A 25,193-nucleotide genomic window follows, 5' to 3' on the forward strand; every position below is an offset into this window, starting at 1 on the left:
GGGGGGATCACCTCACGGCTCCCCGTTGCTGGGAGCACTGCGGGGGGGATCCCCTCATTACTGGGAGCACTGGGAGGGGGGATCACCTCAGGGACCTTCGTTACTGGGAGCACTGCGGAGGAAATCCCCTCAGCACTGGGAGAACTGGGAGGGGGGATCACCTCAGGGACCTTCGTTACTGGGAGCACTGCGGGGGAGAACCCTCTCATTACTGGGAGCACTGCGGAGGGGGCTCCCCTCAGCACTGGGAGAACTGGGAGGGGGGATCACCTCACGGCTCCCCGTTACTGGGAGCACTGCGGGGGGGATCCCCTCGTTACTGGGAGAACTGGGAGGGGGGATCACCTCAGGGACCTTCGTTAGTGGGAGCACTGCGGAGGAAATCCCCTCAGCACTGGGAGAACTGGGAGGGGGGATCACCTCACGGCTCCCCGTTACTGGGAGCACTGCGGAGGGGGTTCCCCTCAGCACTGGGAGAACGGGGAGGGGGGATCACCTCACGGCTCCCCGTTACTGGGAGCACTGCGGAGGGGGTTCCCCTCAGCACTGGGAGAACGGGGAGGGGGGATCACCTCACGGCTCCCCGTTACTGGGAGCACTGCGGAGGGGGTTCCCCTCAGCACTGGGAGAACTGGGAAGGGGGATCACCTCACGGCTCCCCAGTACTGGGAGCGCTGCGGAGGAAATCCCCTCAGCACTGGGAGGTTGTGTCACAGCCGCCCCTCCCTCCCGCCGCCCCGGTGACGCCAGAGCGCCGCGCGGTGTCGCGGGGCTGACGCGGCGCGGGGCGGGCGCTGTGGCGCTGTCCCCGCTGTCCCCGCGGGGCCCGGCCGGACATGGCCCCGCGCGGCCGCCCCGCCGCCGCCGCCACCATGCCCCGCAGGGGCGCCCGCAAACGCCTCAAGTTTCGCGCCGACGATGTGTGCTCCGAGCGGGGTGAGAGCAGAGCCGGGCCGGGGCAGCGGGGCCGGGCCTGGGCCGCGGCTGATGAGGGCCGGGGCTGATGAGGGGAACGGCGCCTGATGAGGGGAGCGGGGCCTGAGGGGAGCTGGGCCGAGCTCGGCCCTGCTGGTGCCGGCCGGAGAGGAGGCCTGGGCCTGCGTTAGCGCCTGAGGGAGGAGGTAGTTGAAGGGCCTGGCCTTGGCCTGGGTGAGAGGAAGGAGGATGGTCCAGTCTCACCTAGGAGTGAGCTGGGCCCTCTCGGGTTTGTGCAGGCAGAGAGCTACGTCCAGGAGGGATGCCTCAGCAGGGATCTGGACGGATGTGTGGGAATGAGACCTATTTGCCTGTGGAGGAGGAGCCTGGGATCAGAGGATCAGCCAGGCTCGAGTTGGGCTGTGTGAGGGGGAATGGGATTATCGTTGGCTGAGGTGGTGGGAGAATGAGAATTGCACTGGGTTGGGCAGGGGGTGGGTCCCCTGAGCCTGTTAGACCGGTGGTCTGGAGTAGAGACTTGCTGGGGACTCCTGGTCTCCATCTCTCTGCTGAGGCTCATTTTCCTGCTTGTGCATCTCCTCCTCGAGCCTCTGCTCCTCTGGGAACTGTTCCCTTTAGGCATCGTGACTCTTAGCCCTTCTGTCCCCTCCCCATAATCCCTAATCCTTCTGACCCCTGTTTCCCCCTCTGCAGTGACGGTGGCAGATTATGCTAACTCAGACCCAGCTGTCGTGAAGTCTGGACGGGTGAAGAAAGCTGTGGCCAATGCAGTGCAGCAGGAAGGTGAGTCTGCCCTGGGGCCCCTGCCTTCCCCATGCTGCCTCCACGTTTTGCTGGCCTCTGCATGACGTGTGAAACTCATCTTCCTTAAACTGAGAAAATGTGTGTCTTTTAGTGCTGAAAATAAGCCCATGCTGCACTGTAGAATCAGATGTTAAGGACTTAGACAGGAGGTTTTGCAGAAAGCCTGCTGCAAGTCCAGTAAAAATTGCTGAGTCTTTGTTAGTGCCTGAAATGGAAAGACTTGCATGTCATCTCCTGCTTAAAGCAAAACATAACGTGATTAAAGTCTTTATTACTTTATTACCACATACAAAACTGTAGATAAGTTTATTAGCAGGTAAAGTTCTTTGCAGGGGGAATAAGGTTGTGATAGTTCTGTCAAACACGTTACAAGGAAGTCTTGGGAGGGTGTTGCTGTTTCTTTGGTGAACTCTGTAAACAACGAGTTTTCCTGGAAGGGGAGTGCAGTATCTTGGTATCTACTTCCTCCTTGTCTGGGAGCTTTCTGAGCTAACACACCCCACTTGCTTGAGAAGGGATGATGTTTAGGCCTTTTAAATGTAGCTGGTCACACGTGTTGGAGGTGGATGTTGTGCTGACAGTGATGACTGAACTTTTCATAAAGGGAAACTTGGTTTGCTACTGAAATCTTGCATTTTTGGACACAGTATGCTCTTGGCATGAGTGCCTGTTGGGGCAGTGGTGCTCATGAACATTCTCTTCAGCTGCTGCTTCTCAAGCTTTTAAGATCAGGGCACCTCCCTCTTATGTGGCCTCCTTTGTTTGGGGCTTCCCTCCTCCCATTCCTGCTCCTGCTCACCCAATTGTGTTCTGTCTCCTTCAGGCAAAGTCCTGCACTTCAGCATCATGCTGGCAAACTGCTGGTGTTCCGTGCTCCCTGCCCCCAGCATCACCTGCTTTATCCAGTTTATCTCCTTTCCTGCTGTGTTTCTGGTTCACTCCCTCCTCATCCTGGGGACTCCAGGTCACAGCAGTTCCCTGCCCACCCCTTTGCAGTGCAGTCTCAGGGGGTTTCCCCTCTGGATTCGGGCATCCTCGGGATCTCTCCTCCCCAGCCCCAGGGCTGTGCTCCAGCGTTATCTGGTGCAGCCATGACCGTGCTGCAGCCTTATCTGGCCCAGCCTTATCTGAGCAGTGTGCGGTGCCATGGGGACAGGAGCCTCTGCCCCAGCTCCAGTCTTTGGCCTTGCTGCCCTCCTGGAGCTGGGCTCAGAGTAAACCCTGTGCTGGGTGTGACTGCAGCGGGTGGGGAGCTTCCCACAGGGAGCATCCCATGGGAGCTTCACCGGCCCGGGAGCCAGAGGCAGGAGGAATTTTTCTGGGCTTTTTTCCTCCCCATTCTAATGCCTAGGATGGGAGGATTTACAACAGTGAGGTGAAGAGAGGGTGCCTCAGCAGGATTGCAGTGCAACCATTCACTGTTTAGTGGACTTGTGCTGTTGACTCAGAGGTTGATTTTTCCTTTGCAGAGTGGGGTGGGCTCTTCTTCTAACCCCCCTTCTGAATCCCTGTCAGTTTTGTCCTCTCTTGGTTGGCTGTATTTGATGTCATAACTCACTGTCATTTGTGTTGCCACATATTTCACTCTCTTTTTGCCTATAAAAGGTCATGTAGAGAGGGCAGTACGATTTGGCGGTGGGGGAAACAGCTGCTGTGAATGCATCCAGGTGCCTTGAATGCATCCACGTTCCAGGAAAGCATGCAGTTCACAGAACAAACTGCAAAGTGAGGTAGAACTGGTTTAGCAAAGCACTGAGGTGTGTCTAGTCAGTGGGTACAGTCAAGCTCTGTCTTTCCATCTGCTGTCTTTTCATTTTAAAACCTTGTTTGGTGGTTAGAAATGAGAATATTTTTCACCTGAGTTTATTTATGTTCAGTTTCTTATTTTTCTGTTGTTGTTGTTTGTTTTTCTGATGCTCTGTCCCTGTGATTCAAACAGCACATTTTGCTCTTCAGTAGCTCTGGTGACTGCAGTGACTGGAACTGGGATGTATAAAACCTTCCTGGGATTCAGTTTGTGCTGGGTAGAAAGGCTTGAACACTATAAGCCTTCTCTGACCTCATGATCATGTTCTATTCTTCACCCAGCTTGTTGGGTTGAAATTCAGCTCTTGAATGCAAAGCTTTTGTGCTGCTGTGGCAGTGCTGGTCTGTGTGGCAGTGCCTCACACAGCTGTAATGTAGGACCACACCTTTCTTTTTCCAAGACTGTCATTACTGACTCACATGTGGATTTTTCTGCCCTAATGAGTCCTCAGTTTACAGATCAAGTTTTTTAAATAATATTTTCAAACAGGGATATGTCTAAACGTGTCCCCAGACGCAGAAAAAAACCAACCCCAAACTCCAGCTGACTCAGCTTGCTGTTTTCCTTGCTAGGCCAGAGTCTTTCCATTCACTAAATTCCAGGGTGAGTGGAGCTCCTGTGTGCTTGACACTGAGTTCCATCCCCGTTGGATTGTGTCATCGGCTGCAGGATGTTTGTCCTGCTTCGAAGGGAGTGAGTCTTCTCTGTGCTCATAAAACAGTTGCAGAGCAGGTGCTGGCTCCAGGCTGAACGTGGCCATGCAGGGCAGCTCTGCTGTTCAGGGAAACCCATTACCCCTGGCCTGCTGTTTTATTTGGAGTTGTAAATAGCTTCAGCTAAACCATTGGGATCTGCATACTGTGCTGGTAATCATCCTCGTTGTTCATTCTTTAAAACAAGCAGCTGAGTAATTATGTTTCCAATTCACTCACCCCTGCTAATCTTTCCCTGACAAGGTAATCCTTGAGCTCAGGATTTACTTGCTTGTGTCACTCACCAGAAAGCTTTAAGGCAGTGGTTCCACTGAAGCATCTCCTGAACTTGGATAGCCTTTTCCTCTCTGCTGTTGTACTTACCGTCGTTTGTCATTCCAGTAAAATCCCTGTGTGGTTTGGAAGCTTCCTGTGTCCCTACTGAGGAAGTTCTCTCCGTGTCGGGAGAGTCCTGTGACAGCAGTGATGAGATGGATACCAAGGAGAGCATCAACGGGAGGGCTGCCTCGAGGAAAAAGAAGAGCAAAAGGCACAAAGGTGTGGTCACCTGCCCTCCTGGGGCTCTTCGGGCTGGTCCTGCGTGGGGGATGCTCATGCTGGGGATTTACAGGATGGTCACGGGGCTCTTGGGGTATTCTGGAATTTGTGTGTGCATAAAGAAATGCCAAGGGTTTAGTCACTTGTAAATCTGCTGGCACTTGGTCACAGGAGCTGTATTTGCACAAAGGCAGAGCCTGGGGCATGAAATCAAAGCCTGAGAGCTCCTTGCTTTTAGCAAATATCCCTCAACCTTGGAAAACAAACACTGCTATTCCAGAGTTGTGAAACTTTGCCACTGGCTGTGTTGCTTCACTGAATATGGGGTGGCGGCAGCAGGTTTCCTTTGGGGTTGAAGTGCTGCTGTCCATGATGCAGTTGTTGGCAAAATACAAGCTCTGTTTTCAGCGTGTTTCCAAGACTGGTTTGTTACAAAAGGGTTTAAAGGGCTCTTTTCCCAGCAAGGAAGTGCATTTGATCCTAGTGGCATCATAATACATTAATTCAAGGGAGATGTATCCTTCAGCCTTTACACTTTTGTGCAGCTCCATAGAAATCCATCAGCAACGCAGTGTAAGCAGCAAACAGCTCTGCTGCACTGGGGAACCCTGCAGAAGTTTCTGGTAACAGGTTGCTTTCAGGTTGAGAAGCAAATTTTAACCAGTTTTCTTGAGCTTGATAGTGATTTATGTAGCACGTCCACCACAGACTGAAGGTGGACAGCACTTGCTCTGGGAAGGGAGTTAAAAGAGGCGTCCTTCAGAATCCTGGCAAAATAATATCTGAGTGGCTGGAGCTATGAGTCTGGGAAGACAATATTCTTTTCTACCACAGCCTTCTCTTGTTTCTGCTACATGTTTAGGGAGGAAAAATTGGTGGTAGAACAGTGATGCTTCTGGCTGCCCTCTGAGTTCAGCAGTGTGGAGTCTGATGGCTTCTTGAGCCAGAGCTGACCCAGCAGAGTGGGTGTAGCAGCCTGTTGTGGGTGTGCCTACCATAAATCTGAAGTGCTGTGGGGAAATGATCCCATCCAGAGCTTTCTTTGGCAATTATCACATAAGGATAAAGAACTGCTGTTTGTATTAACCTGCTGTCTCAGGGTCAGATCTGGCACCCTCAAGTTCCCAAACACCCCTCCTAGGCCACGGACCTCACAGCAGCTTTTCCTATTAGCACTGTGCACACATTGTATTTTCCTTCTCTGTTCTTAACCTTCCTAGTGCTCAGTATTGTTCACCTACTTATATTACGTGTGGTGTAAACTACAAAACACTGCAGGAATGAAAGGAGTGTGAGCCCTCAGTTCTGGCTGAGCAGTTCTGACACCTCTGAGAGGAAGAACAGGCCATTCTCTCCATCTGAATTGCATTAAAAGTTCCCATCCAAGAAGCTTTAATGAAATTAAGAGATTTAAGAAAAACAGCTGATTGCCACTTGCAGAACAGAATTCCCCTCCCTGACAGAGCTCCTGCAAAAATATTGTGACACTGGAACAAAGAATTGACAAGCCCGGCAGTATCAATGCTCAGAGTCTTCAATTGTGAAGCAGTTTTGCTGACCTGTTAAATGTGCACTTTTGATTAAAAATGCAGGAGCTTGGCCCTCCTTTACATAAAATTGCCTCTTTATTTGCCATCCAATTTTTATTTCTCAACTTCAGTGTGGTATTTCAGCTGTGAAAGGGTCAGGCATCGAAACAGGGTCCAGAAAGGCTTTGTAGTTTCCGTCCTTGCACACAGAACTGACTTGGACAAGATGCTGAACAAAATGACCTAACTCTGTGTGCTTTGAGCTGGGCTGCTGGGTTAGAAACCTCCAGATGACCCTTTCAGCCTGAATTCCTTTACGAATCTGCCACTTTGCCCACTTGTGCAGCAGGGATAGCAGCGGCAGGTGTCCAGCACAGGGGAGGTGTCGTGGCTGCGTGGACACTGATGGGAACGGGGAGCAGGGCCACTGAGGTTGTGCAGACTGGGGCTCAGGCTGACTCTGTGTGTATAATTCAGCTGCCCACCTGTGCTGCCAGGTGTGCAGCACGTGTCTCTAGGTGGGAATCGGTGCAGATGTGATGTCCTGCACTAACACACCCTCGTTGCCTTTAGAAGACGCCGAAGCGGGAGGAGGAGAGGAATATCCCATCGACATCTGGCTGCTCCTGGCTTCCTACATCCGCCCTGAGGACATCGTCCGGTTCTCTCTGATCTGCAAGAAAGCCTGGACTGTCACTTGCACTGCTGCCTTTTGGACCAGGCTCTACAGAAGGTGAGGCTCTAGAGGGTTTTTAAACTGGTTGTGGGAGGTTTCAGTAGCGAGCAGTTCTCTGCAGAGCAGGAAATAAGGGAATAATTCCCGTGGGGCCTGGGCCCTGTGTTTTCACTTTGGTGAAGTGCTGTGGGCCCCATTTGGCAGTGGGTTGTGGAATATTCTTCTCCCACAAAGACAGGCTGGGACAGCTGGGGTTGTTCAGCCTGGAGGAGAGAAGGCTTGGGGAAGACCTCCCTGTGGCTTTCCAGTAGCTTAAGGGAGGCTTATAAAAGGGAGGCAGAGAGACTTTTTAAATGTGGTGGTGACAGGACAAGGGGCAGTGGTTTTAAACTGAGGGCAGGGTTAGATCGGATGTTAGGAAGAAATTCTTGGCTGTGAAGGCAGTGAGGTCCTGGCGCATATTGCCCAGAGCAGCTGTGGCTGCCCCATCCCTTGAAGTGTCCAAGGCCAGGTTGGAACAGCCTGGGATAGTGGAAGGTGTCCCTGCCCATGGCAGGGGGTGGAATGAGCTGAGCTTTAAGGTCCCTTCTAACCCAAACCATTCTAGGATTCGAATATCACATCTGGAAATGGATCTTTGTGGTGTATTTCTGTATGTTCCCTATAAAATCTCAGAGTGTTGTGTCCTTTTCTGCTTGCCACGGCCCAACACTTGTGGATGTCAACCTCTCCAAGTGCGTATGGCACGGTCAGTGCTGAAAGGCAAACATCACTGATGGACAACTTGCCCTGCCTCAAGCTCTGATCATGGCCACCTCCCTGTAATTGGGGCATTTTGGAGGTGTAAAGTGGCAGGAGTAAGTGAAAGCAAGGAGGGCAGAGGGGCGGTCAACACTTGATACAAATCCTTCTGTCCCAGTGCATGCCACTGGGATATTCCTGCAGGACAGAACATTTTCTTTACACAGCTCTACCTGCTGCCCAGGAGGCACAAGCAGCAGGGGCACAGAGTAGAGAGCAGCTGTGGTCATCCTCAGCCCTAGTTTTAAGTGTGACATTCCCTAGCAAAGGCTCCTTTGGGATGTGACCAAGGAATGGCCCTTGAGCGCAGGCGTTCAGGCTGCTCAGGCAGTGCTGAGAGCTGCAGTCAGCTCAGCTAGGAGTCCCTGGGAACCTGCAACAACCTGCAGCCCTTTGTGCAGCCTGCAGCCACATCCCCGGCTGGTCTCTGGGCAAACTAGGAATTACTGGGAATTGTAGCAGGATGTGTGGGCTGGAAGCCTGCCTGGTGCAGGTCAGGCCTTTGGGGCTGCCATGTGGTGTGCTGTCAGCAGCACAACCCCCTTACAGCCCTCCGGGCTGACCAGAGTCCTGTGGTCAGTCAGATGTGGAGTTTTCCCCTGACATGGATGTGTCCCTGGGGGGTCCCTGCCCCGTCTGGCTGCGCCCTGGAGCTGACACGGTTCCTGGTTGTGCAGGCACTACAGCCTGGACGCGTACCTGCCCCTGCGCCTGCGCCCGGAGTCCATGGAGAAGCTGCACTGCCTGCGCGCCTGCGTCATCCGCTCCCTGTTCCACATGTACGAGCCCTTCGCCGCCCGCCTCTCCAGGAACCCTGCCATCCCAGACAGTACTCCCAGCACTTTAAAAAATTCCAGAGTAAGTGGCATCACTCAGGAACTGGGGTTTGTCTGAGTTGTTGCTGTTACTGTTTGGTTTGTTTTATTCTTTCTAGAAGAAAAACAGATGATGTGGAGATGGTCAGCAGTGAGGCTGAAGTGGAGAATGGTCATTAACTGGGTATTCTCAGTGGAATTTGTAAAAGTGTACTGGTTACTTATATCTGTAGTAACTCTGTGGAGTAACTTCTGCCTTAGTCCTACACAACACCCTTGTAAGCAGCAAAAGAGCCCTGGTTTCACTGGGTGTCAGAACTGCCAGGGATGTTTGCAGCTCTCCCCTACTCTGAACGAGGCTCCATAGGATCAGCTTTTATATGTTTTGCTTTATTCTGACGCTGTCTGCCAGAGCACAACTTCTCTCTGTAACAGGCCTCTGGAGAGCTCAGGAGTGACACTGATGCCAGGAGTTGTGTCACCCTGCTTTCCTGCAGGTCGTCCATGGTCTGGTGTCTGGGTGAGGCGGGGTGGTGACGCTGGGGTGAGCATGGCAAATGTGCAGAGCCAGTGTCTGCTTTGGGACTGGGCTGCACTTGTGTTGGGCTGTGAAGGGTTTGTCTGTGGTGTGGGCAGGTGATTCCCTGTGCTGTCCCAGCTTGGACCACCTGCGTATCATTCCTCTTTAATTGCTATTGACCATTAACTCTGAAATGCCTTTGTGTCTCTTGTTTGGTTTTAACTTGCAACTGGCCGGTACTCTGTGAGCAGCTTAAGCAACAATGTGAATTCTCCACCCTCCAAATCCAAGGTCAAAAACCTGTCAAATGAGGTTTTTGGAGCCAAACTGAAGTGGGTTTCATTGAGGAGTTGTTCTTTCTTTTCTACTCAAAATAGAGGAACCTCATCTATCCATATGTGACATCCCCCCCTTCTTCCTTCCTCTCTGTCACAGGCTGTCATAGGCTCAGGGAGCATCCAGCAGCACACAGGAGGTGGTGCTGCAGCACAGGGATAAGCACATAGCTCTGTGTGCGGTCTTATCTCTGCATCCAGAGCTCCTTGGTCTCTTCCTGAGTCTCCAGGCTGGGGATCTTCATTCTTACCAACTGAAAAAGCAAGACATTTTGAGGAAATTGCAGGTTAACTGTAGTCCTGAGCCCAAGCTCCCACTGCTCATGGCTGTAGGAGCCGGAACCCCAAGGCAGTGCTGGCAGGGTCAGCATTTTGGGAGGATTCCTGGTGACATCATAACGGCTTTGGTGCCCACTGCTAGTGCTTCTCCTGTACTAACGGTTGGAGGAGGATCCTTTAAGTGCAGTCTTTCATTGTTCAGCTTTTAAAAAAGGAAATTAAATGGAAATGAAATGGCAATTAAACTTTGTCAGAGCAGTAGAGGTTTGACCTAACCCCTTGCAGCATGAAAGAGCCACCCTGAGTCTGGTCTTGCTGTACTACTGCACTGCAGGACTCTGAGCTCCACTTGTGTGACTATGCACAGAAATTCCTCAGTACAGAGGGTTTGGAGGAGAACCTGGCACTGCCTCCCCATGTTCTGGCTTTCCTGGGCTTTGGTTGTACCTTTGTGGGTTGCTGACACTAACAGCAACGCCTACCTAAACTGCATGTGGCTAGAGGAGAGCCGAGCCCTGGGTGTGATCCAACCTAGCTTTTCCTCTTTAATTTCCTTTTTTCTTTCCCTAGCCTAGCTTGTGTGGGACACTGGAGCCGTTATGGTGTCAGCAGAGGTGTTTGCCCTTTAAAGACACCCCATTATTTTGGGCGGAGCGGCAGCCGCACGGCGCGTCTGAAGGGCAGGACGGCTGACCCGAGGACGACATCCTCTGCCCCTTAGGAGGTACTGACCTTTTGTGCTTCACTACTTGCCATGACCAAACAGGTTGCTAGACCAGGCTGTCTTTGCAGGTGAACTACAAATACCACCAATGGTGGAGTTAAACTCAGCAGCATCTGCTGCTCATCCGAGTTGAAAAAGATCTCGAGAATGTTTTTATTGGAAAAAACCTGAGGGCTGCTTCCTCCCCGGTGGAGATTATTCCATGCATGTTTCTGAGCTTTACTCCACAGAGCTTTGTTGTTCACCTCATGAAGATTGTGGAGATAAAGGTCCTTTAAGGAGTCTTGTTTATGGATATGACTCAGAGTTGAAGTAGAGGGTCTTGTATCCCCTTTGGTCTCTTCAGAGCCCCTGTCGTGGAGGCTGGCTCTGGCTTTGTTTTATTAGGATCACTCCCTCCTGGAGTGAAGTTAAATGTGTGCTTTGCCCTGCAACCCAGTCAGGCCTTCTCTCTTCAGGAGAGACTGTGTATGGATCACAGGGAGTTCTCTTTACCCACATGATCCCTCCTTTTCCTGCTGACTGATGAAAGATAAGACCAGCTGTGGTGGGCTGGCATCTGTGGTGTGGAAAAGCTTTGAAAGATGGCTGGACTGACTTGCCAGGTTCTTTCCTTGGCTGTTGAAGGCTGGTTGCTTGTACTGACTGGTAGGCAGGGATTTCCCTTCTGCAGGAGTTCTCCTGAGCCTCCTGCTCTAGGACAAGTGCCTGGGCTGGAGCCTGTGGCCACACACTGATAACCAGGTGAAGCTGGAGCAGTCCTGGTGTGTGTCTGCATGGGAGGGCAGTGCTGGTGACCTCTGAGGCTGTTTGAGGCTGGTTTCCCATTTTCTTTTGAAAAGAGACAGGAGGTTGGTCAGACTGTGCTGTCCTGGCAGTGGTTTTGGACTCTAAATGATGACAGTGCTGGGGATGGCAAGGTCAAGGTCTCCATTTGAAACCACAGTGGCTTAGGAACTTCTTCATCCATCATCTCATAGCTCACGTACTGGTCTTTGCATTTCCCTCTGGATCCTTTCCTTCTCAATCCTTATTCTGTTCTCCGTTGCTCCTCGCTTTAACCTTGTTTGGAACCCAGTTTAATGGGAGTTGCTGGTGGGTGGAGGGCATGGGTGAATCTGCACCACTCATCCCTGCTCTAGGAAAGGCACAAATGGAACAACAGGATTTTGCTGTTTGGCACATCAGTGGCTATGTGTTGCATGAGGAGTTGGCCAGCTTGAAACTGGGAGATCTACACTGCTGAGAGGGTTCTTTGAACATAATTAATTTGAATAAATGGCTCCTAATTGTTCCTATGTTGTGTTTGCAATTGGAAGCCTTTATGATCTGTTAAAACTTATTTAAAGTGGTGCTTCTAAGGGTTTCATAATTTTGTGTTTCTTTTTTCCACCTCAGTGTCTGCTTTTCTGGTGCAAAAAGATTGTAGGGAACAGACAAGAAGCAATGTGGGAATTCAACTTCAAGTTCAAAAAGCAGGTATGAAAGAAGAACCAGATCAGCTGTGACTTTTGTTTGAAGCAGAAATTATTTTTCTGGGGGGTAGAAGGGAAGTTGGAAACTTTTTGTGCATCCAGACAATAAATGCAAACTGATTCCCATGGTAAACTAAAGCACATTGTGGAACTACACTCAGTTTTCAGTCTGTGTTACCAAGACATTTAGAATCCCACATTGTTATTTCCTCCTTTGGTATCCTTTCCCTGCCCTAAGATGTGGATCATTTTTTACACCATTAATCTCACCTTTGGGTCATTACTACTGATTGTTACCAAAACCCAGACTGTCTGGCTGCAGTGGTCAAAATGTTGACCCAAATCTGAAACTTACTGTTTTGCCATTGCCAGGATTTCTCAGAGAAGTGAAGACAGCCAGCACTGCCAGGGAAAGCCTCCAGTAGTGGGTCTTGGGAGAAGCCAGTAATTTCTGGCAACCTTGGGAATTGTGCAGCCTTCCCCTCTAAAGAAATGGTCCTGAAAATTGCCCATCCTGAGTGGTGGCATTTTGTTGTTAATGTGACATTTTGCTCTAACACCTGGGGAGGAGGAGAGACCCTGCCAGGCCACGCTGGGGCGGAGCAGCCAAACCCAGCAGAGGTTCCTGCTTTGCTAAATCAGCCTCTCTTTCTTTCAAGTCTCCCAGATTTAAAAGCAAGTGTTGCAAAGGTCTCCAGCCCCCAATCCAGTATGAGGAAGTGCACACAAACCCAGATCAGGATTGCTGCCTGCTGCAGATCACCACCTTCAACTTCATCTTTGTGCCAATTGTCATGGGCATGACCTTCACCTTGGTGAGTGGGGGAGAGCTGCCAGGCTTTGCAGATGAGGTTTCTGTAAGGACATGAAGAGGGCACCTGGCATCTCTGGGGTTGGAAGGGACCCACAGGGATCATTGAGCCCAACTCCTGGCCCTGCACAGGACAGGCCCAAGAATCCCACCCAGTGCCTCTTCTGGGCTGTGTAAATCCTACTGCTCTATCAGCAAACCAGTTCTGGGAATTGTATGGTTAATGAAAAGAGGAAATGCTCAGGATCTCAGTTTAATTTCCCCATTTCCGTTGGTTCCTCCCTGTTTGATGCAGTAAATAGAGAGGATGTAGAGAATCTGCCAGGAGCTGTGGTTGTGCAGTGTTTGGGGGCAGGTCAGTTACCAGAACTGCAGCAGGTACAAGAGACAGGGAGCAGCACAAGTGGAGGTCTGCCTCTCACAGGAAAATATCTCTTTATGGCAATAAATTCTGAGAGGAAAATCCCACATGAGCAAACTCTCCGAATGTGCGTTTGGTCCCTGATTGGGAGTCAGGGTTTCCGAAGTGGCCAGTGCTCAGGAGAAGTTCAGTCTGGCCTCACTGAGGAGTTGGGCAGTGAACTCCAGACTTCTGACAGCCACTTGCTTGCAGGTTCACTTAGCATCAGACTCATAAAATTACTTAGGTTGAAAGGGACCTTTAAAGATCGAGTCCCAGCACTAAGTTCCCCCCTAACCCATATCCCAAGTGCCACATCTGCAGGCCTTTTGAACCCTGCAAGGGATGGTGACTCGTGACTCCACCCCTGCCCCAGGCAGTTCCAGTGTTTTACAACCCTTTTACAACCCTTTTACAACCCTTACAGCTTCCAGCATGATTATTTGGGACTGGCAGCCAGAGAGAGACTGTTTGGATCCCGTGCTGTAGACTGGAGAGTGCCACTGTGTGGAACACCTTAGACTTGCACAATTCAGAGGGATTTTTAAAGTCTAGAAGTGTTGTGTTGAGAGCTCTCTAGGTCACTGTGACTTTCTGAAGCAGCTCTGGTCTCCTCTCTTGCAGTTCTCCATCTCGGTGAGCACGGACATGCGGCACCACCGCGTGCGCCTGGTGTTCCAGGACACGCCTGTGCGCAACGGGAAGAAGCCGCGCGTGGAGCAGGGGGTGCAGGTGGTGCTGGATCCTGTGCACAGTGTCAGGCTCCTGGATTGGTGGCACCCACAGTACCCCTTCTCCCCAAAGGCTTAGTGCTCTCCTGAGGCCGCAGGGGGAGCCAGGGGACTGAATCTGGCAGGCTGAAGAGAATTTCTAGGAACCAGGAAATCCTATTTTTATTTCTGAAATAAATTCTGCAGTCTCCTTGCAAGTGGTTGAAGCTGCTGAGCTAGTTTGTATGTATATAACTTCTGGTCAGTAATGAGCAGAGCTGAGTGTAAAGCAAAAACTATTTGTAAACACACTTTTATGTAAAATTGACATTTTATGATTTGAAAGGAGCTCCCTGGAATTGTTCATTTAAAATCCTTTTGGTGCTAATCAAAGTGGTCCTGTGTTCTCTTGTTGGGTAAGAAGCAGGAGGTTTTGCTTTCCAAGAACTTTCCTTTTTGCTTTCCAGGAACAATTTACAAACAAAATCCATGTTTGTTTTACTGCAGCAGGATTGTGTTCATGCACGGTGTGATATTTCAGTGTCTGAGAAGCAGTGAGCAAGACAGCAGCAATCAACAATAATCTTAATTCCCAGCCCAGCAGATCCGAGTTTAAGGAAAGAAAAAGGCATAAATGATCAAGCAAAGGAATTACTTCAAAGAGTTGTAAGGCAAAAGTCTCACTTGAATGTAAAGGTACTCAAGTTCTCACGCTGGTGTTTGTCTTTGAAAAGGAGATCTAAACTTCTAAAACCAGAAGGTGCTTTTCAGAGAACATAGGGAGGGAGAGGAGCTGGAGGGGATAAACTAAAATAACTGAAGCAGCGATGAAGGACTCAACTCTGTGTCTTTTCTAAGAGCAGTGTGGAAATCTTTCCTGTTGAAACCCCCCAAGCAACCACAGATCTCACTTTTGACTAAACAAATTGATTTCTGTGAGGAAGAAGCAGCCCTGAAACTTCCTGTGGCTCTGGGCTGACTGAGAAGTGAGGGGTGCAGGGGCTGGGCCTGTCAGGAGTGTGGTCTGACCGGAATGAACCTGGCTGGAGGTTTAATGGAACACGTGGCTCCCTGAGGAGGTGCAGAGGAGGTGCTGCATGGCAGGGCAGCAGCTGTGCAGATACAGACCCTGGACTGAGCTTTGTTGCCTATCAGATACCAGCTCCTCAGTCCTACTGCACATCACATCTGGTCCCAAGCAGGAGGAACAGCACTTGTCCGTGTGGAATGTTCAGTGAAGCTCTTCCACCACTGCTGAACTTCTGTTGATGCCAGCAGGTAAGTTTTGAAGTTAAATTGGTTTAGTGGAGATACAGAGCAAGAAAAATGTGCTGTCCCTGTGATCCTGGGACTGCCATGACAGCAGAGCCTGGGCTGTGTTGTGGTTGTGGTGCAGGAGAGGCAGGGTTGGGCCTGGAGCTGTGTGTGAGGGCTGCAGGGGCTCCATCCTGAAGGAAGCTGCTCCAGGGCAGTGGGGGACAACAATCTTCCTTCTGCTGTGGGGTTAAACACCACTGAACTCGGGGACAGGTGGTGAAGGTCAGGCAGTGAAGCATGGTCAGGGTGCAGTTTCCTGTTTCCTCGGAGAGAGGTGGCTGCTTTCTCAGAGCCTGGTTCCGACTGAACTTCGGGCTGTTTCCTGCTACACTCCCTGAAAGCTCCCTCTTGCAGGATGATGCCAGGGCTATGTGCCTGGCGATTGCTGCTTATGCAGGGTCTGGAGGGTGGGAGCAGAGGGGTTTGGTTCCTGATGCAGGCTGATGGCAGGAGCATGGAGCAGGCTGGTGTCTGTGTGAGGCTGTGCCCTTACCTGCGGGGAGCTGCTCTGGCTGGGAACGGCAGCCTGGGACCTGCTCTGGCTCCTGTGCAGAGCTACAGGACAGCTCCTAGCGTTGTGTGTTCCTGCCATCTGGCAAAGCAGGAATACCTTCTGATCAGGCATATGGCAATTCCAGGGGGCAGAGGTGCTTGGCAGCTCCCAGAATTCCCTGACTGATCCCGGGTGCTGCAGCTGGAGTGGGCGGAGGGGCGGCACAGGCTGTGGCAGCAGGAAGCACATGGATGGGATGTTTCCTGCTACCAACAGACTTGCTGGATTCAAATATGGATATTTAGATACAGCCAGATGCCCCTAAGCCAGAGGTGCCCCTCCCAGGCCAGGCCTTTTCTAGGCTGAAATGTATAAAATGTGCAATTCTCAGTCTTTTCCTTTACAAAGCTCCCGGTGATCCCAGTGCTAGAGCTGGGATCAGCAGTGCTGGCAGGGATTGGGGACCTGTTTTGATCCATGTGGGGAGGCTGGGGAATGGCAGAGATGCTGTGGAGGGGGGACTCTGCCTCTGTGTAGAGCTGCAGCTGCAGGTGTTCCCCTTGGTCCTTACCCAGAGCACCAGACCCTGAACCCTGTGCTGAGGTTTGCTGAGGGAGGGTGACACCAGAGCTCAGCCCCGAGCAGGGGATTTCCACCTTGGCCCCCAAGCCCAGCCTCTCTTGAAGCCTGATTGCTAAAAAAGTCCTCTTCGGTGTCCTCCAGGGTGGGATGTAGTGAGTGTACCAGCAGGAGTGGCCGTGGTTTGGTGTCACCCGTTTCTGTAGGACACGGCTCAGAGGGTGGGAATGGAGCCCCAGATGAGCATCACGGTGGCTCTCCCTGTGCTCTCCCTGCTGTGTGAGGCCCCATTCTACCTCTGCTTTGTCCTGCTCCTGAATAATGGAAGGGCTGTAAACAGATCTTGCCTGGCTCTCTGGTTTCCTAGGGGAGACAGGAAGGCTTGGCCACCACCCTCACCCTCCTCCTGTCCTTGTCAGGAATCCGGTGTCCAACAGGAGCTGACCTGGGTAAGGTGAGGCTTGGGGAAGGGGGCTGGGCCCTGCTGTGGCCCTTGTGCCTGTCCCACTCCAGTCCTCTGCTCTGGCCTCAACTGGGGGAACTGGTCCTCCCCGGCCCCCTGAGCTGGGTGTGCCTGTGCAGCCACGGGCCACTCTCAGAGCAGCCTTTGCACTTGGGGCTTCTCTTTCTTCTTCAGCTTATTCCAAAAGCAAGCAAAAATGTGCCTTTTAGCCTCATTTCAGCCACCTCCCTGTTTCCCATGGTCAAATACTTCGGTGAGCAGAGTGTGTTTGGGTTTGGAGCCAGAGGGAGGTTTGAGAGCAGCTACGGCTGCCAGGCCCTGGTTGGTTCCTGGGCACTGGGACTCTGCTGTGGCCCTCACAGGGCGCAGGTGGAAGGACCTTTTTCCAGCACCCCAAACACCATTTGGGACTTGCTCCATAGCACGAGGGGATGGCTGGATGAACTGGGTCGGGCTGGGCTTGTGGCACCTGCTTTGAGAGCAAGAGGACCCAGGATGTTTGCCTGGGCACCAGGAGCTGTGTCCTGGCTGTGGATTCCTTTCCTGCTCCAGGCAGGCTCATGGATGTGCCTGGAGAGGATCAAATCCTGCCCTAGCACTGCACCCTGAAGCAGCCTGTGGGGACCAATGGGGGATTTGGTGGCTCTGCTGCTCCCCTGGGCAGTGCTGGCTGTTCCTATGGCAGGGCTGTTGCACCCTGAGCGTTGGGGACCCAGGGCTGTGCTGGGTGTCACAGCCCTCCCCCTCTTCCTTTCTGTGGGGGCAGGAAGGACCAGGTTTCCTTCCTGTGCAGGTCAGGGGCAGCTGTGGTGAGAAAAGCCCTCCCCCTCCTGCTGCTGCCGCTGAGCCCCACGGTCCTTCCCACCCTGGGCCACTGAGCTGCAAAGCTCTGCTGGGCTGCACCCGGCTCCCTTGGCCCTCCTGGTGTCCTCCAGCCCCTGCCCAGGTAGGAATTCCAGACTGTCTCTGCTCCAGTGCAGGTGGGGTGTCCCCACTGAGCCCCTGGGACCCCAGTGGGACAGAGCCACTGCCATCCCACCATAGGAATGTAAGGATTTGAAACCAAAGTGTAGGAAAAACGAAAGCTAGCAGATCCGGGAGCCTGGGGACGTCTCTTCCTCCTGCCCAGCACCATCACCTGCTTCCTGCCCTGTCTTATCTCTCTCTCACAGAGGTGCCCCAGGCTCCATGTGCTCCCAAGGGGAGCAGCCGGGGCTGGAGGTCGTCACAGGGGATTTGTAGAAGACAGAGCCTGGCAAGAGACGTGAGGCCTTCCTGGAGGTAGGAGAGGTCCAGGCCAGCAAGGAGAGAAGGGAAGTGGGATCCACGCTTCTGTGTGAATAAATTGGGTGGAATGGAGGGGAAGGGAAGGGGCTTCCTCTCCACTGGGATGCTGTGGGTGAGTTGCCATGTGGGAAGGAGCTGGTCTGGTTGGGAGCTGGGGACAAGCGATGCCATTGGTGGCTCGTAGGTGCTCCAGAGCCATGTTCCTACTCTGGGTCTGAAGGAGGGAAGCAGTGGGAGAAAAGGCTTGGAGGGCAGAGGAGCTGGGAACAAACCGGGCCATGGAAGGGCCCCATGTGGCCCACATTGGTTCACTGGGATTAGAAGGGGCTTCATTCCCAGCCCAGCTGCGATGCCCAATGCTCCAGTGAGGAGCTGGAGTGTGTGGGGAAGCTGTGGTGTCCTGGGGGTACATCCTGGGTGGGATCCAGGTTTGCCACCTCAGCACAAGAGCTGGAAAATAAATGGGCAAAAAAGCTGTGCCAGCTCCATGTCACCAGCTCCTGGCTCGGTGAAGGGGCAGGTTCGTGCCAGAGTCTGGGATGCTGGGGCTTGGCAAGAGCCCCCAGTGGGGGTTGGTGCTGCCCGGGGGACTGGAGCTGCCAGCGGGGATGGGCTGGGTGGCACACAGCCGGTGCCGTCCTGGGATGCCCGTCCGTGAGGCTGCCGCAGTTCCCGCGGTGGGCTGGGGGCCCGTGGCCCGTCCCACGGGGGTTCCCGCCGGCCTGGCCGGTTCCCCGAGGCTCCTGGGGCAGAAGGTCGCCGGTGGACGCTCCTCCTCTGCGGGAGGCAGGCAAGGACTCGGGGTGGGGCTTTGTCGAGCGAGAATCCAGAATCCGGCCAGCCCGGGGAAGTTGCCAGGGCCGAGCACCCCGGAGAGGCGAGGCTGCCGCCCACCCGTGAGTCTCTGCCCTCGGCGGGCGCGTCCAGAGCGGGGCTGGCCAGGAGCCATCTCCTGCTGCCGCGGGGAGGGGTGCCTGGGGAGCCGGGGGTGAGGGCAGGGGGCTGGGCTGGGGGTCCCCCGGCTGTCAGGGGTGGGGACAGGATCGGTGTAAGTGTCCCCTTGCCAAGCTCCTTGCAGGGACCCCCCTGTGCTGTGGGACACCTGGGCTGACCGAAAGCTTTGGCTCCCGGAGCCCTGCGCTACTGGAACAGGGCATTTCCCCTCCTTCGTCCCCGTGGGACAGCCCCTGGAGCAGAGACACCCATGGACGGTGGGGCCAGACCCTGGGCTGGCTCCCAGGGGGCCCAGGAGCCCTCATCCCACACAGCCCCGAATGGCCACAATTTGCCCATGGGGGACGTTGTGCTGCCACAATTTCCAGTGTTCCCCACCCATTTCTGGTGCTGGGTTCCACCCCACCCCTCTCCATCCCGGGGACCCCCAGGGCGGGGCCCTGAGCTGTGCCGCAGGAGAGCTGGTGTTTACCCCGCTGGGTGACACAGCCTTTGTCCGTGCCTCAGTTTCCCCCAGCGTGGAAGAGCACTCCTGGCAGTGGGAAGGAGCCCTGGCTGTTTCCCCCTTCTTGTGCAACCAGCCCTGCTCTCCCCAGTGCCGGCGGAAGCAGCTGGAGCTGCCTGCACGCTGGGAGCTTCCTCGGAGCCTCGTGGGACTGAGGCTGGGAATGGATTGTTCCTTCCTTCTGCCCTGGACTGAGGCTGGGGAGGAGTCTGGCTCCAAGCAAGTGGCTCTCAGCTCCTCCTGGCCAATGTCCCCACAGCGGGGTGGTTTTTGGGGACATCTGCAGTGGGGTGCTGAGCTGTGGGAAAGGTGCGTGAGGTGCTGGAGCAGAGTGTAGGGACAGGGATACTCTGCGGAGGCACCTTCAGCTGGAGCAGGAGCTTGCTGCACCCCTGGTTGTGCCCACTTACCTAGGGTTGCTTTGTTCCTCCACAGAGGCAGAAATCCAGAGGCCAGTTAGGGGGCTTATTATGGGGCTGTGCTTCCTTCTGTTCTGTGCCTGTGATCCCTGTTCCCCATGGGCTCCCTGCTCCTTGGGTGAAGCTGCTGCCTTGTGAGAGCTGCGGGTGCTGAGCAGCATCTTGTTTTCCATGCAGGGTGGGCCACTGGCAGCCAGACATTCCCCAGCAGCCAGAAAAACCTTTGGCCACCCAGAGTGGCCAAATGCCCAGCCTGGTATGTGGCCAAGCCTCGCCCTTCCCAGCTCACCCTGTGGCCCTGGCTACAGATCCTGGAGGTCCAGGCTTGGAAATCCAACTCCAGGGTGGCGTCAGGGTGTGATGTCCCCGTGGCTCGGACGGATCCCTAATGCTGCTCCCCCCTGAGGTGGTGAGGTCCCCATGTCTCCAGAGCTGTAAGGGGTGGGGAGGCCCCACTCTCTGCTGGGACCTGGACAGAGATTTTGAGCAGCTGCAGGAGCTTGTTGTCCCTGCCGGGGGTCAGTCCTGCCCCGCCTGGGAGCGCGGCTCTCTGGCTCCAAGTGTTTACCTCCGAGGAACGAGCCGTGTCCCTGGGCGGGGTCAGCGGTCCAAGGACAGAGTGGCTGCGGATCGGGGGCACCTGCTCGGCGCCAGCCTCTTGAGGAGCTGACAACCCCTCCAAAGGACTCCTGGGCACAAAAACTGGAGGGTTCTCCTTAAAATAAGCCCAGCACACGCTCCAGGGCAGCGGCCCCAGAGGTGCTGTGCTCCCATCTGTGTCTGGGGCCCGTGGGTGGGCTCAGAGCATCCCCTTCACGGCGGTGGATGAGGCAGTCCTGGGAGGCCCAGCCTTCGTTTGGGAAGGCTTAGGAGGGTTTTTCCTCCACGTTTGCATTCAAAGCTGCTTTGACCAAGCCAAGCCAAGGCACTGTGAGCAGTTTGGATGGGGCCCAGGGTGTTTGCCCTGTCGGGCTGGGCACTCGCCTGGACTCAGCTGCTCCTATTCCAGGGCAGCACTGTCATATTTATAATGGAAAAAACCCCAGGCAAACATAGGAGCCTTTTAGCCTCCTGCCACACCTCTGCTAGTAAAGATAAAATATCTCAAGAGCACTGCAAGTTCCTTGAAAATGACACTGTCCCCTCAGGGACGCCTTTCTTGCCTATCAAGCAGAGGATGGGGCTGGGACAGGGCAAGCTGGTGCCTGCCTGGAGGAAGGTGGGGAGCACCTCACAGTGCTGGAAGAGCAGCCTGAGCCCATTTGAGACTTGAGTGTTTCCCAGGGCTTGGTGCCAAGTCCTGGGGTGTTGGTAACTGGTCCTGGGATGTTCCCACAACCCAAAAGCCTTTCCTGAGGCACTGTGACCTGCATTTCTTTTGCCCCCGGCTCTGGGGTGCTCCTTGGGGTGTCCCAGGGCAGCCAAGGTGTCCTGGGGCTGGTTTGGGGGGATTTTGTACCTGGCTGATTTTGTCCTGGTCAGATTGGGGTCTCCCTGCCCCTGCCTGCCCAAACGGGACAGTGCACAAGTGTCCCCTGATGCCCCATGGCTGCCCCTGGGTGTGCACCCGTGCTTGGGGCAGGGGGGCAGTCCCAGGGGTGTATCCAGGTGCTGTCCCAATGTCCCATCCAGGCAGTGCCCTGACATGTCCCCTCTCCCCAGGCTTCAGCCAGCGGGGGCCATGCGATGCTCCCTGAAACGCTCCCTCATGGCTCTGCTCGCTGCCTCCTTCCTCCTCCTCCTCCTCCTCCTCCATGGGGGCAGCTGGCAGGAACAGGATCCCCTGGAGGTGAGTCCCCAGCCAGTGATGTCCCACTGGAGAGGCCACTGGAGCATCCTCTATCCCTTCCTGCCCCACATGGACCCTGACCTCAGCTCTGGTCTCTTCCCTGCCCCATGTCACCCCCAACCCCCAGCTCTGCCTTCTCCTCTCCCTGAGGGTACCCTGGGCAGCTGGACCCCCCTGAATCCAGGAGCTGGGAGGGCAGGACAGGGACTCCCATTTGCTTCTGGATGCCCCTGTTGTCATCACCCCTTGCTGCATGGTGCTTTGGGGTGTGACCTGGCTTCCTGTGGCTCCCATGCAGGTGGAGCTCCGGGGCCTGGCCCCCGACATGATCCTGCAGCTGCTGCAGCCGGAGGGAGCCCAGCGCATCCTCAGGGACACAGCCAAGCTCTCTGCACTCCACAACGTCTCCTACCAGCTCCTCGCTGGCTCCCCAGCTCCCCGAAAAAGTGAGTGGTCCTGGACCCTCTGGGTGTGCACATCTGGGTGTGCACAGCTGCACATCCCAGCATGGACATGCCCTCTCATGTTGGGGCAGGGAGGGGCTGTGTCCAGCCTTTTTGCATGGGGACTTGCCCACAACCTCCTCCAAAACCTCCACAGCCTTCACTGCTTGCTCTGGGATGGAGGAGTTGGAGAAGCTCCACGTGCTCCAAGCAGGGTCCAAATTTCTGCACCTTGGGACTGGGGTGACCACAGGTGTTTTGGGCTTCGCAGACCTCTGTGGGGAGGGTTGCTGGGATGCCATCTCCCTGGGGTTGAGGTTCCAGTGGAGATGGTGAGCTGGACCACTGGGACAACCCCACCGTGTGGGAGAAGTGGGCCAAGCTCTTGGACAGGTGCACAAGAAGCAATTCCCATGCAAACCCCATGGGAAGGAGCTCAGGGCAACCTGTGAGGCATGTGAGGCTGAAACCAGCACATGGATGGTGCTGTCCAGACTAGCAGCAAGAGAAGCTGAACCAAGGAGCCACTGCTGGGCCATGGGGAGGGCAGAAGGTGCCTGATCCCCGTGTGGGTGCATCTCCATGGGGTGTGGAGTGGGGAATGCTTCTAGGATGTGCAGCCATACCAATAAGCCATTCCTGCCCTATAGACCCTCTCTGCACTGTTACTTGCCTGCATTTGGCTTTTTTTAAGTTGTTTTTCTGGAATATTTCTTCAGAGGAGCCTCTGCTTCCTCAGCCTGCCTCTTGCTGCCATTTGGGCTAATTTTGGGCCCCTTCTGAGATGCTGGAGGCTTCAGCTTCAGGAAGGACCCACCAGCCTTAGACATGGGGTTACAAACAGCACTGACCCTGTGGGCTGGCCATGGGAAGAGGTTTTTGGAGCCCTCTCATTACATCTTGCAGAGAAGAACATCACCATGGTGATCCCAGGTCACCCCTCTGCCTGTTCATGCCTTTCCCTTGCCTTGCAGGATTCCTGGCAGTGGGACTGGCATCCGTGCAGAGGCCGCGTGGTTTCTACCTCCTGGCCACGCTCCAGTCCCTCTTCAGCCAGTCCACAGAGGAGGAGCTGCAGGAGATGGTGGTGGTGGTGCACCTGGCCGACACCGATCCCAGCTGGAACGTGCGCGTTGCCACCACCATTGCCCAGAAGTTCACTCGCCACATCCTCCTGGGCCAGCTCCTGCTCATTCACGCTCCCCTTGAGTTCTACCCCACCCTGGAAGGCCTCAAGAGGAACTTCAATGACGCGGAGGAGCGGGTGAGGTTCCGCTCCAAGCAGAACGTGGACTACGCCTTCCTGCTCGCCTTTGCTGCCAACCTCTCCTCCTACTACTTGATGATCGAGGACGACGTGTGGAGTGCCAGGTCCTTCCTGACGGCCATCCGCAGGGCACTGGCTTCCCAGGAGAGCTCAAACTGGGCCACCCTCGAGTTCTCCAAGCTGGGCTACATCGGAAAGCTCTACCGCTCCAGTGACCTTCCTCGCCTGGCTCACTTCCTCCTCCTCTTCTACCAGGAAATGCCCTGTGACTGGCTGCTGGTTCACTTTCGCCAACTGCTCGCCCAGAAGGACGTGATTCGCTTCAAGCCATCCCTCTTCCAGCACATGGGCCTCTACTCCTCCTTCCAGGGCACCGTCAACCGGCTGGAGGACGAGGATTTCCAGGCCGATGCCTTGGACCTCCCGGACAACCCGCCAGCATCCCTGTATACCAGCATGTCTATCTTTGAGAACTATGAGCCCCTCAAGGCCTACAGCTCGGCACAGGGGTACTTTTGGGGCAAAGACCCAGCAGCTGGCAGTACCTTTTCCATCGTGTTCCAGCAGCCGGCCCGAGTGAGCCGTGTCCGGGTGCGCACGGGCTCCAAGGAGCGCCCGGGCGATTTCCTGCGTGCAGGGCTGCTGGAGCTGGGCCAGCGCCGGGACCGCAGCCAGCACTGCTCCTTCTACATCCCCGTGGGTTCCTTTGAGAAGGGGATGCTGGAGCAGCGGGGCCTGGAGAGGGTCCTGCCCGGGCCCGTGGAGTGTGTGAGGATCCGGGTGACCCAGGACCAGAGCGAGTGGCTCATCATCCAGAGCATCGACATCTGGACCACAGCAGGCACTTGAGCAGGGTGTGGCAGGATGTCAAAGCAGCTGCATTTGTTTCTAAGAGGTCCTTTATTTTTCTCATTCCCTTTTTGGATAAGAAATTAAATTATTGACTCCCACTGCCCCATGTCTGGAGGGATGGGGAACCACTGCTGTGAGCTGTGGATGGGTCTGGGAGGAGGGCCCATCAGAATGTGCCTGCTGGAGGATGCCCCAGTGAGCCAGGGAGGGGGCACAGGAAGGGAAGGGGCTTGGGAATTCCAGGCTGGGCAGTAGAAAACCTTTCCTCCGGGGAGGATGATGTACAGGAGGAAGCTGATCAGCTAATTAACAAACCAAGTAATTAATCAGGCAGTGGCATTTTTTGCAGTCTATCCACACCTTACCTTCTGTAAGTTTTCTAACTTTTTCCAAAACTCTTTGATTTCTAACTGTATTTTTCCCCCCCCTCTCTGATACCATTTCCTAGCTGTTCCTGGAGGGGTCAGGGGCAGGTCTGGGTGTGCTGCTCACCAAACCCCTCACCCTGCAGGCTCAGCAGCTTCATGGCAGCAGGAAGCCCCCGCTGGTGCCCGCCCATGTCCCGGTGCCGATGAGGGGCGACGGCCACCAGCTGGACCCATCGGCCCGGCCCCGGCAGCACCTCCCACCAGCGCTGCTTGTTCCCGCCCTCGAAGGGAAAAAATCAGTTCCCAGGGACCACAGCTCGTGTCCATGCGGGATTCACACAGAGAGGGAAGGACAGGCAAGATGGGACTTCTACAAAGGGGAGAAAGGCCCAGAATTGAGCGCCAGGGACCAAAGATGGGCCAAGGAAAATGTGACTGGTACAATGTGAAGCTCTGGGTCCTTTTTAGCCTAGTGAGGTGCTGAAGGGTAATTGGGGTACACACATTCCAAAAGCTGCTGTTTGGGTATGTGTGGCAGGGTCAGCTTCGAGGTCTGGGTGCTCCACTAGCAGCTGCTGGCCCCAG

General features: G+C 54.5%; 2 protein-coding genes across 10 annotated transcripts; both read left to right on the forward strand.

Moving 5' to 3' along the window:
- The first annotated feature begins 824 nt into the window (after window positions 1–824).
- Window positions 825–14,260, forward strand: TMEM183A (transmembrane protein 183A). Of its 2 annotated transcripts, none has more exons than XM_048327861.1 (8): window positions 825–936; window positions 1,630–1,719; window positions 4,642–4,797; window positions 6,900–7,059; window positions 8,481–8,661; window positions 11,875–11,955; window positions 12,611–12,766; window positions 13,787–14,260. In XM_048327861.1, the coding sequence occupies exons 1-8, from the start codon at window positions 837–839 to the stop codon at window positions 13,970–13,972; spliced, it is 1,110 nt and encodes a 369-aa protein (XP_048183818.1). In that variant the 5' UTR covers window positions 825–836; the 3' UTR covers window positions 13,973–14,260. The 2 variants fall into 2 exon arrangements, with proteins under 2 accessions (XP_048183818.1, XP_048183819.1); XM_048327862.1 differs by having other exon boundaries at window positions 6,903–7,059.
- Window positions 14,261–14,351: 91 nt separating this feature from the next.
- LOC125337760 (alpha-1,6-mannosyl-glycoprotein 4-beta-N-acetylglucosaminyltransferase-like) lies at window positions 14,352–24,338 on the forward strand. 8 transcript variants are annotated; one of them, XM_048327853.1, is made up of 5 exons: window positions 14,352–15,150; window positions 16,629–17,670; window positions 21,552–21,678; window positions 21,977–22,124; window positions 23,096–24,338. In XM_048327853.1, the coding sequence occupies exons 3-5, from the start codon at window positions 21,571–21,573 to the stop codon at window positions 24,235–24,237; spliced, it is 1,398 nt and encodes a 465-aa protein (XP_048183810.1). In that variant the 5' UTR covers window positions 14,352–15,150; window positions 16,629–17,670; window positions 21,552–21,570; the 3' UTR covers window positions 24,238–24,338. The 8 variants fall into 8 exon arrangements, with proteins under 8 accessions (XP_048183810.1, XP_048183809.1, XP_048183811.1 ...); XM_048327852.1 differs by lacking the exon at window positions 16,629–17,670 and adding an exon at window positions 17,897–18,005; XM_048327857.1 differs by lacking the exon at window positions 14,352–15,150 and adding an exon at window positions 17,897–18,005 and having other exon boundaries at window positions 16,655–16,710.
- The last annotated feature ends 855 nt before the right edge of the window (window positions 24,339–25,193 follow it).

The sequence above is a fragment of the Corvus hawaiiensis genome, chromosome 24, assembly GCF_020740725.1.
Source record: "Corvus hawaiiensis isolate bCorHaw1 chromosome 24, bCorHaw1.pri.cur, whole genome shotgun sequence".
Classification (NCBI taxonomy): Eukaryota; Metazoa; Chordata; class Aves; order Passeriformes; family Corvidae; genus Corvus; species Corvus hawaiiensis.

What these genes read in the sequence shown, in the direction of transcription:
- TMEM183A (XM_048327861.1), top strand. Translation starts at nt 837, where the DNA reads ATGGCCCCGCGCGGCCGCCCCGCCGCCGCCGCCACCATGCCCCGCAGG. An exon ending in CAATGCAGTGCAGCAGGAAG is followed by an intron (nt 1,720 to 4,641) that starts GTGAGTCTGCCC and finishes TTGTCATTCCAG; the next exon opens with TAAAATCCCTGTGTGGTTTG. An exon ending in ACTTCAAGTTCAAAAAGCAG is followed by an intron (nt 11,956 to 12,610) that starts GTATGAAAGAAG and finishes CTTTCTTTCAAG; the next exon opens with TCTCCCAGATTTAAAAGCAA.
- LOC125337760 (XM_048327858.1), top strand. Translation starts at nt 18,656, where the DNA reads ATGCCCGTCCGTGAGGCTGCCGCAGTTCCCGCGGTGGGCTGGGGGCCC. An exon ending in GGCGAGGCTGCCGCCCACCC is followed by an intron (nt 18,908 to 21,976) that starts GTGAGTCTCTGC and finishes GCTCCCATGCAG; the next exon opens with GTGGAGCTCCGGGGCCTGGC. An exon ending in CTCCCCAGCTCCCCGAAAAA is followed by an intron (nt 22,125 to 23,095) that starts GTGAGTGGTCCT and finishes CTTGCCTTGCAG; the next exon opens with GATTCCTGGCAGTGGGACTG.